This window comes from Mya arenaria, chromosome 3, assembly GCF_026914265.1.
Source record: "Mya arenaria isolate MELC-2E11 chromosome 3, ASM2691426v1".
Classification (NCBI taxonomy): Eukaryota; Metazoa; Mollusca; class Bivalvia; order Myida; family Myidae; genus Mya; species Mya arenaria.
Genome location: NC_069124.1, coordinates 166993 through 179929, shown reverse-complemented (window position 1 = coordinate 179929; position 12937 = coordinate 166993). Strand labels below are relative to the sequence as shown.

Genomic DNA, 12937 nt, shown 5'->3' with positions numbered 1-12937 from the left:
TTTTATTTTGGTAAGTGTTATACATTGGTCTAGTTTGTGTCGGAAATGGAGACAGATGTAAAAGGGAAGAACAAGTGTTCCTCATTACAGAGCGGAGAAATGTAAACAGATGCTATGATATTACTTATGGGTGATCTTTTTGTAGATTTCTTGTTTATAGGGAATTGAAATTGACCTAATCTGCAGGAAAACTATCTCCCTTGTTTGCAATTGAAAACGGGTTCAGGTGTTCCGCCTTTACAGCACTATGTTGCATAAGAAAAAGTCTTCTATCACATAGTATCACTTTCAAATAATGTCTGAATATGTGTCTAAACGGGTGTGTTAGATCGGTGTTTTTCGGCCAAACTGTGACATCATCTTGTAGATGTCCGCCATGGGCATACACCTCCGAGTGAAAGGGTTAAAGATCTTCAGTTTCCCGCCCTGTCGACAGTCTCCCTGAAGAATCACCCGTTCGTCCCGGCAGATCAAGAAGTGAGGCGTCCACAGCTTGTCCTCCCAAGCGTTTGGACCATTCGGTTTTCCGAGGCATGTGCCAAATCGCGCGCGGCAAGGGATGCAACCACTACCCGCGCACTGGTTGGATTTGTAATCACCTGAAAATGATTAATTGTAAACGTAAATACAGAGAAGAAATGCCTTTCCTTGACAGGTGATTTGCTGGTAGAGGACTTCATTGCTCGGACGTGTGGCATGATTTATTGATAAGGCAACAATATCTGTATATGCGTTTCAAGGTCATACTATTTCTTTACAATATGCATAATGCATTACTTCGTGTGTTTTTTGCATTTATATCTAAATGTTATTACAGAACAAGACAACATTTCGTGGAGTACAACACAGTGTGTCTATCAAGACAAAACGACAGTACAGAAAACGGCGCTAGCGGATGCACATGGGTGGGGGTTGGGGTACCCGGCGCACGCCCCCTATTAAATCGCTCAAGTTTAAAAAATGATACAATACGCTAAAAATGCAACATTTCCGACTACAAATTTTTTACAAACTTTTCTTGAGGGAGTATCCTCAAACTCCCGTTAAAATGGTGTATGTCATATACTTTCGGTTCTGAAGTAGAGGCGTATGTCAAAAGGTTGCGCCACTAAGATACGCCCCATCTAACGTCAATTCCTGGATCCACCCCTGTATGTCTCGTTGTAAACTTATAATAAGTAAATATTCTTGTGCCGTTGTACTAGGTTTAAAGGTTTTTTAATACAGGCTGAGCACGTAATAGGTCAAAATACATCCGATGGTTTCTCATGCATCACAGGCTGAAATTATTCATTTTGGATGAAATTTATGTCATTATTATTCATTGCCCATGAACCGGCATATTTCGGGATGTTGCTATGACGTATTGCTGCAGGGTCGACTAGACTGCATTACTTCTTAGACGTTAACACCATCCACAACAAAGCTTTTAACGTTATAATACGATCATACGATTCCAAATAAATAAAACAGACTCGAAAGTAATTTATATTCTGATGTCTTCACAATCGAGCTTAAAAGCGAGCATGTGCAAAGCCCAGGTAATGCTTGCTGGCCTTGTACTTTCTGGCTTCTTTGCTTAATTGCTGCTTAAACCAGGATAAAAACTCCTAATTCGGTATGAAAAAATTATGTATGATCTTCAACCAGATGTCTTCTCATAGCTGTTGATATCGTTCGAGGACATCTTGCCCTATGTGTGGTGTGTGCATGAGATACTTTACCCATCCTCCCCACTTGTCGACCTATATCATTATATGGTGGTTTTTCGAAGCGGAAGGCGAAAATGGCTCAAGCGAATATGCCATTTGGTACATTTTCGCCTTGTTGCATTCCGTCTCCGCAAGTTGGCGCATTTTTTTTTATTGGGGCAGTGTCGCAACTACGCTGCGGTAAATGCGGAAAACGAAAAGGCAGAAATCAGTCACCATATTCTAACGAATAAGCAATTGGAATACTTCGGAACGTATATATATAACTGTGAACTTACAAGGGTCTTTTGATTCCCTGCGAGCCCCACACTTCACAAACATGTATACTCTACACGAGTATGTACGGGGGTCGTAAAGGCGCGGGTACGGGCACTCCCTGAGTAAGGGTTGAGAGCCACCCGTGCACTGGTAATATTTGGCGCAACTGTACGGATCTGGAAACATGCCGTGCTGACCTGGTACACACGTGGGCTTGAGTGGGGCAAAACTGCTGCCTGCAAATGAAATAGATTGCACAATGACTTAGATTAAAGCGCTGAAAGCGTTGAAAGGATGTAGGCGCAACAAGCGCGATTTTACGTTTATAACAAATATTCTGTTCACAGGCAATAAAAGTCGAATCCTAAAATATTTTAGTGCCCCCAACAATGCAACCGATAAGTGTCTGTCATTACCTAAGAATAAGAATGATGAATTGTCAAAACAATTAGCTAGTTTAAATAGTCGCATAAATTATTTCAACATGTCATAAAAAAATACATCTGACGATATCTGATGTCGATTTGCGGACTACAGCCAATAACATGAACACGTTGAAAGTTGCATGTTTTCATATACTAGGATTCTTATATATATTCTGTGTGTCACTTCTATATCATTAAGTTATGATGCAAACTACGAAAGTAAACGCTATGTGACGGGTATATAATGTACAACATAAAAATGGCATGTTTGTATAAAATTAATGCTCTTCCATTGTGGACTATGCGTGGAATTAGACATTGAGCTTAAACTTTTGCGCGTTTCAGTGCGAGTATAGCTGCTGATTGATCGAGAGAGTGACATATATATTATTAAGTTCTATTATACTTTATACAGCATTTGATTATGCATTTTTGTTCATAAATGTCATACTTTTTTGATTGCTTGCAATTCAGGCATACCAGTCATTTAATTTTTACCGCACGCATGCCATAGCTCGGAGTGGTCTATTTCTTTGATTAATAACCAGTTGTGCTCCGACTACCTGAGGCGTAAGACAGCTGGTATTTTCGAAAATAGTTTAGCATGTTATGCTGCATTATTAAAACAAATATAATTCATAGACTCGTCTACTGTGAGTCTAGGTGAATCATGAAAGGTTGCAATGTCGTCATAATGTCAACGGTTCTCATCTCCATGGTAATAAATTCATCAAAATTTCTCACTTTTTATCTGCTTCCAATTTTAATGAAGGTTTCTTTCTTGCGTTTGCATGAGGGCTTGGGAGCAAATGTGTTAAAGTCCCGGGGGACAGGCCCCAATCTTAAGACCCTATACAGCAGAAAAAAATCTTTTAGGAAAATTATTTTTATGATATTTATGATAATAACTTTTTGTGTAAAAACAATAGATTTAAGCAAGTAATCAGACTAAATAAAATACAAGTGTATGATACTTGAACCTGTTTAAAGAAATAAGTTACTGCCGGCCACGAAGCTATGCTTACATGTTGTACTTCTATACAATCTACCTATAAGCCGCTAGGCCGGCAGATCGATAGTTATAAAAAAACATAATATAATTGAAAACATGTAATATAGAATGAAATATGACATGATAACATGACAAAATCCGTATTCAGCACACGCGAATACATTTCGTGCAGTCTTAAAGCTCAAATCGGCAAAGAACGGTAATTATTATTTCGTTCACAAGCGATGGCCCTAACTAGTTTTTATTTGCGAATTCCACTTAATAAGTTATGTTATAACTGTTTAACTAGATAAGATTCGTGTTAGCACACCATAACTAGTTAAACTGTTAATGCTGTACGGCAAAATAAGGTAACCGGTGGCAGTTCTTGACTCTCTCAAGCCAGTTTTTAGTTTTATCATATTTATCTTACCGAAAAGGTTTCGCGAATATCAACTAGATAGCTAGATAATTATCGCGAAAATTAAGTGGTTAACACGAAACAATTAGTGAACGTTAACAGGTTATCTTACGGCAGTTATATGCCACCATAGAAAAATGTCAACAAGTGCAATTTATTCAATACAAAACATAAATGTTGCGGCTACAGAATATGAAATAAATAAACACCGCTAGGCCACCAGGCCGTTAACTTCACGCCGTTAGACCGCAAGACCGCCAACTTCACTTACATCAATGGAAGCTACAAGGTTATTTTCGTGTCTAAGTAAACATGATGACGATGGATCACGATAAAATAGTCGATGATCTCATTATAATAATTATGGAGCCCATAAAAGCACAAAAACAACCAGTTGTCCTCACACGCGGTTGCAATGTTTTCTTTCACTTTGATCGATGACCACCAATAATATCACAGCAATACGAGGCAACCAATCAATATCCAAACACTACGTAATGTTCTCAATTGTTTTTTGATAAACGATGCCGATTAATTTTAAGATCCTAATGAGGAAAAACGGAGGAAATAATTGCAGTTCAAATATCACGGTTTAAGCGAAATCTAAATGTACTAGTATTTATAAAAATAAAAAACATACATTTGAATTCACGCAAAAAAAATATAAATCTGTGTCTAAGGATGTTGGTCTTCGCTCACTTTTCTATTTATTGAAGATGCAACCTTATCCATTCTTGCCAAACTTTATTGCTTCTATACTTTTATAACTCGTGAATTTTCTAAATTAACGGAAATACTAACAAGCGTTTATACCGTCCATATCCGGCCCTTGTTTGTCAACACATTTCACATATCAGTCTAATAAAAGAAAACAAATCCTTCAATTGTCATAAACGTGAAAGTAGTTACAATGCTAAACACGTCATATACACATTGCACACATTTGTATACAAAATGTAAACAAAAATTCCACAAATCTATGAGAGGATTTCCACTTTGAATTATTCTGAACAGTATTTTATTGAATTACATCAACAAATACGCGTTTAGTGTATAACCATAGTCCACCGCGACAATATCGTAGAAACATTTCTTGAAAAGTAATACTTAGTAATCCATATAGGCATAACGTATCGTCAACAAGCAATGCATTCAAGATTTAAATTCAACTTTTTTTGCTCAAAATATAACGTTTACAAAGCAAATGTTAAATTGGGGAGTCTACAATCATATGAAGCATGTACTGATTGTAAAACAACCAACATCCGACCTGTTTGAAGACCCCTCTAAAAATGCACTCCCTCTAAGAAACTTACATTTGCTGTGGTCGTATGTGGTTCCCATGAGGACGCACGTCTTGCTTAGAGGATCGAACACCTTGGGTGGCCCCTTGGAGGAGCACGAGAACCGGAAGCGGTGTGTGCCATGACATATCACAAAGCCTGCACAGTCCTTGGGGTCAGGAACGATCTGCAATTTCCCTCCCTCACATATATCATCCCCCGTCACGTGCAGGAGAAACGTCGCCGCCAGCAGAAACAAGTTCATAAACATTTTGACTGACACTGGCATTGTCATTTTTTACGGAAAGTGTACTTAGGTTATTTCTGAAAATCTTTGAAGAGAAATTGCAATTATTTATTTGTAGATTCTTCGTGACTTGCTCGACACTAGCGAACTTGATGTGAAAATCCGCAACGTTTAACTTTTAAAAGTAATATAGATAGCAGATAAATAAAATAATGAAACACTAAGTGCTCATTCGCTCCTAGTTGAAACACCCTCTCAGTGAAAGTACCGACTCAATGTAGCAACGTCATGTGTTATATAACGACTAACGTGTTTGTTAACGCTACGTTAACGTCATTTGACTGTTTTACGTATTTAACGCTTAGTAGAGAAGCTTAATAAACACTAAATAAACACAAGCGCGTGGTGACTAAAATACTAAACACTGTTCGTAGCATGTAAATGAGGCCCGAGTTGTAAGGTGATCATTTATGTACCTGACTGATACAATAAATGTCAATCAATCACTATCAAAGCCCGCTCTTCCCGGTACAGAGTAGATTCTGCGAAAAGCATATACTAGTTGATACTTGACGAGCGGATCCAATCGTATTCCCATCATAACAAAGTCATTGAGTTTAACCATATGGATAAACGTTATGTTTTTGTATTTTTAAAATTCTTGCCGATAAAGTTGAATTAACAAAACAATATTGATTATATCTGGGCCTTTATTAGACTAAGACTCAGAAATGCGTGTTCTTAATTTTTTTTTGTAAAAAGGTTATCACAGGTGCAAAGTAGATAATCTATGCTGAATCTGTAGACATAACCTGTTCTACTCTAAGGCATACGTATATTGCCCAAATTTCTTATAATAATAGATATTTCGAAATAATTAAGAATTCGCTTCTCTGACTCTGAGTCTCAAACTCGTAAGTGAATATGTAGACCAAGGCTCAAGACGTAAGTGAAAACGTGGATCCAGGCCCAAGAAGTGAGTGAATATGTGGACCCATGCTTAAGACATTAGTGAATACGTGGATCCAGGCTTAAGATGTTAGTGAATATGTGGATCCAGGCTTAAGATGTTAGTGAATATGTGGATCCAGGCTTAAGACGTTAGTGAATACGTGGATCCAGTCTTAAGATGTTAGTGAATATGTGGATCCAAGCTCAAGGCGTTAGTGAATATGTGGACCCAGGCTCAAGACGTAAGCGAATATGTGGATTCAGGCTCAAGACGTTAGTAAATATGTGGATCCAGGCTCAATGCGTTAGTGAATATGTGGATCCAGGCTTAAGGCGTTAGTGAATATGTGGATCCAGGCTTAAGGCGTTAGTGAATATGTGGATCCAGGCTCAAGGCGTTACTGAATACGTGGATCAAGGCTCAAAACGTAAGTGAATATGTGGATCAAGGCTCAAGACATTAAAAACGTTAGTGAATACGTGGATCCAGGCTCAATACGTTAGTAAATATGTAGATCCAGGCTCAAGACGTAACTGAATACGTGGACCCTGGCTCAAGACTTTAGTAAATATGTGGATCCAAGCTCAAGACGTAACTGAATACGTGGATCCAGGCTCAAGACGTTAGTGAATATGTGGATCTAGGCTAAAGACATTAGTAAATATCTGGTTCTAGGCTCAAGACGTTAGTAAATATGTGGATCCAGGCTCAAGACGTTAGTGAATATGTAGACCCAGGCTCAAGACGTTAGTGAATATGTGGATCCAGGCTCAAGACGTTAGTGAATATGTGGATCCAGGCTCAAGACGTTAGTGAATATGTGGATCCAGGCTCAAAACGTAAGTGAATATGTGGATCCAGGCCTAAGACGTAAGTGAATATGTGGATCCATGCTCAATACGTTAGGGAATATGTGAATCCAGGCTCATGACGTTAGCGATTGCGTGGATTCAGGCTCAAGACGTTAGTGACTATGAGGATCTAGGCTCAAGACGTTAGAGAATACGTGGATCCTGGCGCAAGACGTTAGTGAATACGTGGATCCAGACCCAAGACGTTAGTGAATATGTGGATCCATGCTCAATACGTTAGTGAATATGTGAATCCAGGCTCATGACGTTAGTGATTACGTGGATCCAGGCTCAAGACGTTAGTGAATATGTGGATCCAGGCTCAAGACGTTAGTGAATATGTGGATCCTGGCTCAAGACGTTAGTGAATATGTGAATCCAGGCTCAATACGTTAGAGAATACGTGGATCCAGGCTCAATACGTTAGAGAATACGTGGATCCGGGCTCAATACGTTAGAGAATACGTGGATCTAGGCCTAATACGTTAGTGAATATGTGGATCCAGGCTCAAGACGTTAGTGAATACGTGGATCCAGGCTCAAGACGTTAGAGAATACGTGGATCCTGGCGCAAGACGTAAGTGAATACGTGGATCCAGACCAAAGACGTTAGTGAATATGTGGATCCATGCTCAATACGTTAGTGAATATGTGAATCCAGGCTCATGACGTTAGTGATTACGTGGATCCAGGCTCAAGACGTTAGTGAATATGTGGATTCAGGCTCAAGACGTAAGTGAATATGTGGATTCAAGCTCAAGACGTAACTGAATATGTGGATCCAGGCTCAAGACGTTAGTGAATATGTGGATCCAGGCTCAAGACGTAACTGAATATGTGGATCCAGGCTCAAGACGTAAGTGAATATGTGGATCCAGGCTCAAGACGTTACTGAATATGTGGATCCAGGCTCAAGACGTAACTGAATATGTGGATCCAGGCTCAAGACGTAACTGAATATGTGGATCCAGGCTCAAGACGTAACTGAATATGTGGATCCAGGCTCAAGACGTAACTGAATATGTGGATCCAGGCTCAAGACGTAACTGAATATGTGGATCCAGGCTCAAGACGTAAGTGAATATGTGGATCCTGGCTCAAGACGTAAGTGAATATGTGGATCCTGGCTCAAGACGTTAGTGAATATGTGGATCCTGGCTCAAGACGTTAGTGAATATGTGGATCCAGGCTCAACACGTTAGTGAATATGTGGATCCAGGCTCAACACGTTAGTGAATATGTGGATCCTGGCTTAACACGTTAGTGAATATGTGGATCCTGGCTCAAGACGTTAGTGAATATGTGGATCCAGGCTCAAGACGTTAGTGAATACGTGGATCCAGGCTCAAGACGTTAGTGAATACGTGGATCCAGGCTCAAGACGTTAGTGAATACGTGGATCCAGGCTCAAGACGTTAGTGAATACGTGGATCCAGGCTCAAGACGTATTAAAGGGGCATCGGAATAAGTTTCGAAGTAATAACTGTATTTTATGCGCGAAACAATGTAATCAGTTAGTTTAAAACAAATATCAAAAACATAAAAAGTATTCCTTTTTAGTAGGTTTGTTGACCAATAGCTTATTTCTTTATACATGTAGATGTTTTCAAAATAAGGCACTAGGTACTTTGTGGAATTATCAATGGTGCAATCATAAAAAACCCTGCTGCAAATTTAATATTTCATGTATATACGGGTATATAGTATCTGTAAATAATGCGTGCGTGTTTGTGTGCTTGTTTTTGCGTGATATCTTGTAATGTTATGTATTTATGTATGTATGTATACGTGTAACGAACAGACGAACAAACGATCAATGAACGCACCGTTGAATGAACAATCGCATGAATGAATGGACTTGATACAAATACATCAAAGTTAAACGCAGAGAGTGGAATATTTTATTCTTATGTTTTTTAACTCTTTATGAACTGCTTCATTAAATGCTATTGTCATTCTGGTACGCATCGTAGTAATTTGTTCAGATACTTCTATTTTAATATGAAAACATGTCACAATAATTTACATCCAAATCATTTTTATATAATTGCTTTTCAAGGCGGTTCACTTCAAATGAACAGTACAAATGAATTTACAAGTTCAATGTTTTAACCGCATTCCATTAAGAAAAAGATATACTGCCAATTTTCGCTGTCTACATATTTGGAATATCAATAACCCAGATCAAACTGTAATTATTTAATCTTGCGTAACCGTATTGTGTTTACCTTTGGTAGTTATTAAGATCATTCGAACATTTTAAAATCATTATCTTATTGTAAATTTTACCACTTCTTACGCTATAACAAAGCAGATAAACTCTGAAATAACAGGATAATAATACTGAAACACTTGCAGAAAGCATATTTGTTTTATCAGTTATTAAGCCCATACTTAATAATTTAAGATAAGGAGTTACAGATACGACGAATAAAATATTGAATTAAGGCACAGTTAACCAGCAACGAAATATTCCTTTGGCACTCGAACAATCCAACAATAACAGTTAAAAGTGTAGATTATTGTGACTTCTTTGATTGGTACCGAGTGCTCGGCTTTGAGTCTGAACTTGTCCAGGGTCCCGATAGGAGCTGCGGTAAGAACTGGTCATGAAGGGGTTAGAGGGGCTGCGCTGCGATGGGTCCGGAGGTGGGGCAGGAGGAGGATGGTCCCCACGAAACCGGTCATAGTCCTTGTAGGATCTCTGAGATTTCTGGTCCTCCGCCTCGGAGATTCTTGGTCTTAAACTTTGTGACCCGTCTATTGCAACCTCTGCTATGTCTAATATTGGTTCAAAATGTTCATCCTTGTGACATATGTAGATCTTTGGTAAGGACGGGTTATCGTCATTGAGTGGCGCGAAAGTCTGCCACTGGTACTCACGTCCATTATTCGTCCTAATAATGCTACATACTTCAATAATTGTCTTCAAAAACGTGGCGGCCGCGAATATTTCAGTGTCCGTGGCCCACTCCCTCGGCCGGCGCATGCTCCGAACGTACGTATCCATGCCACCGCGACTCTGTAGAAACGTCCGATAGATGTCCGAGTGTTTCTCCACGTGCTGTGTGATCTGCTCACGGACAGTCATGTGGTTCGATTCCACGCCAGTAATGATGACGCTCAGCGCGCGAAAGAAACAGTTGCCGTCTGCTCGGATCTCAGACGTCAATTTTGGTGCGGTATCCCCATTATAATACTTGGGGCTCCCATACTCCAAGCGCAATTCCATACGTATATTAAGCTGTTTGGCTGTTTTGTCCTGCCATTCCTTTGATGGCGGCATAAACTTCTTCGTCTGCTGGTGAGTGAAACTGAAACCCGCCATGGTTTCTAGAGCACTCGTATGAAACTGGCACTTCTGGTTGGATGTCACATGTAAACAAGTAAATGGTTTGACCTAACCCGTCTCCGATATTCCCTACACCGACTCTGTCATATCATTTTCCCTTTTCAACTTAACATTATATTGACAAACTGTATATCAGAAAATCCAAGTTTGCACTATCAATAATCCAAATAGCGTGCACAACTAGCTCGTTACCATCATACATTGTTTTCACTTTATGTTTTATCGATTCCAATGGAAGCTTATCGAATGTCCAGACAACATGAATTATTAACAGGAACAGATGGACAGGAATTCATGAGTTATACTTAATATTCTCAAGGCTCTTACTTAGAACTCTTACATTTAATATTGACTATGACTCCAATGTATACAAAGATTGATTTGTAAACCTTTAAACGCTTCGACAGGGTTGTATTATAAAGGCCGAAATCGATAATATTTAGATAGGTGATCCAGACCATGTTGAAACGCACCGAGAGCCAATAATCTCACATAGATCTCCATTCTTATTCATACGCCTTTTCACTTCTATTAGTCGATAAAAAACATGATTTGACGTATATTCAGATCAAAAGGGAATAAACAGGAATTGCGAACTTTCGGTCAATGAGAGTCAACGAGCTTGCAAGCAAGGGAGAAAACTCCAACATAGAAACAGATATTACCCTTTCAGGCTTGAGTCCCATATCGGTTAGGTCAGAAGCGGTTCCGAATCCAGTTATGAGTAGGAAGTTTAGTATGTGGTCACCAACCCTGACAAATGGGTTTTCTACGGTTTCCACCACATATCAGAATTGTCAAATTGCAAGGTATAAGCGAACCCATAATACATGTCATTTAACCTAAACCATTCGACATCATAACTTTTTCTGTGTCTGTATAGGTATCCTAACTTTCATGCACAAATCTTGAACATATTGGCCATTGGTAAAAACCACTCCCTTGACCTTATCATTCGAACGCAAACTTTCACATCTGGCACAGATATCAGGATGCCAAGGCCATTGCACGGATTCCTCAAGATATTGCTCAGTCAAGGTCAGAGTGAAAATCTAGTTGTCACCGTCATCTTTCGACAGCAATTTCAAAAGCGTCTAGGTTAATCATTCAGGCCAAATAAGCACTTTGCTTTGGTCCTATATCAGCAGTGACAACGATCTTATGGTATTTCAATCGTCAGACTCATTATGCACCCTCCTTGGTAAGGACGACCTATGAAACATTGTTTGGGCAGTCCCTTATCAAGATAAATGCATAAAGTTGCCATTCGACCCCAACAATGTTCCTCTTACAAGAGATCTATTGCAAGCACATAACAACACGAATGACTTAGTGCTTGCGGGGTAAAACACGGGGGACCGACTTCTTGCAGCGTAAACACACAAGAAACCTACTACTTTGAGAGAAAACGAAAGATACCCACTACTAGCAGAGAACAACATGAGGAACCCAATACTAGCAGAGTACAACATGAGAGACCCAATACTAGCAGAGTACAACAAGGGAGACCCACTACTCATGGAGTACAACATAAGAGACCCACTACTAGAAGAGTACAACATGAGAGACCCTATACTAGCAGAGTACAACATGAGAGATCATATATTAGTAGAGTACAACATGAGTAACTCAATACTAGCAGAGTACATGATTGACCCACTACTAGCCGAGTTTAACATGAGTGACCCACTACTAGCATATTAATCAACATGGACTCCCACTACTATCATGAGGAACCCTATACTAGCAGAGTACAACATGGAGAACGACTACTATCAGAGTACAGCATGAGGAACCCTATACTAGCAGAGTACAACATAAGTGACCCACTACTAGCAGAATACTACATAAGTGACCCAATACTAGCAGAGTACAACATGAGACCCAATACTAGCAGAGTACAAGATAAGAGACCCACTACTAGCAGAATACTACATAAGAGACCCACTACTAGCAGAGTACAACATAAGTGACCCAATACTAGCAGAATACTACATAAGAAACCCACTACTAGCAGAATACTACATAAGAGACCCAATACTAGCAGAATACTACATAAGAAACCCACTACTAGCAGAATACTACATAAGAGACCCACTACTAGCAGAGTACAACATAAGTGAACCACTACTAGCGGAGTACAACATAAGTGACCCACTACTAGCAGAGTACAACATAAGAGACCCACTACTAGCAGAATACTACATAAGAGACCCACTACTAGCAGAGTACAACATAAGTGACCCAATACTAGCAGAGTACAACATGAGAGACCCAACACTAGCGGAGTTCAACATGAGAGACCCACTACTAGCAGAGTACAACATGAGTGACCCAATACTAGCAGAGTACAACATGAGAGACCCACTACTAGCAGAGTACAACATAAGTGACCCACTACTAGCGGAGCACAACATGAGAGACCAACTACTAGCGGAGTTCTAC

General features: G+C 39.5%; 2 protein-coding genes across 2 annotated transcripts; both read right to left on the bottom strand.

The window, feature by feature from the left end:
- Positions 1 to 33: 33 nt before the first annotated feature.
- LOC128226838 (uncharacterized) lies at positions 34 to 5773 on the bottom strand. Its single transcript, XM_052936914.1, has 3 exons — positions 5124 to 5773; positions 1991 to 2206; positions 34 to 599 (listed from the first exon to the last, which is right to left on the bottom strand). Exons 1-3 carry the CDS (start codon positions 5383 to 5385, stop codon positions 325 to 327), a joined length of 753 nt encoding a protein of 250 aa, XP_052792874.1. The 5' UTR covers positions 5386 to 5773; the 3' UTR covers positions 34 to 324.
- Positions 5774 to 8645: 2872 nt separating this feature from the next.
- Positions 8646 to 10873, bottom strand: LOC128228668 (uncharacterized). Its single transcript, XM_052940110.1, has one exon. It carries the CDS (start codon positions 10466 to 10468, stop codon positions 9647 to 9649), a length of 822 nt encoding a protein of 273 aa, XP_052796070.1. The 5' UTR covers positions 10469 to 10873; the 3' UTR covers positions 8646 to 9646.
- Positions 10874 to 12937: the final 2064 nt, after the last annotated feature.

Excerpts from the sequence above, each read along its gene's own strand:
- LOC128226838 (XM_052936914.1), bottom strand. The coding sequence starts at position 5,385 with ATGACAATGCCAGTGTCAGTCAAAATGTTTATGAACTTGTTTCTGCTG. Across the intron at positions 2,207-5,123 it reads CACATACGACCACAGCAAAT|GCAGCAGTTTTGCCCCACTC; the intron begins GTAAGTTTCTTA and ends TTTCATTTGCAG. Across the intron at positions 600-1,990 it reads CAGGGAATCAAAAGACCCTT|GTGATTACAAATCCAACCAG; the intron begins GTAAGTTCACAG and ends AATCATTTTCAG.
- LOC128228668 (XM_052940110.1), bottom strand. The coding sequence starts at position 10,468 with ATGGCGGGTTTCAGTTTCACTCACCAGCAGACGAAGAAGTTTATGCCG.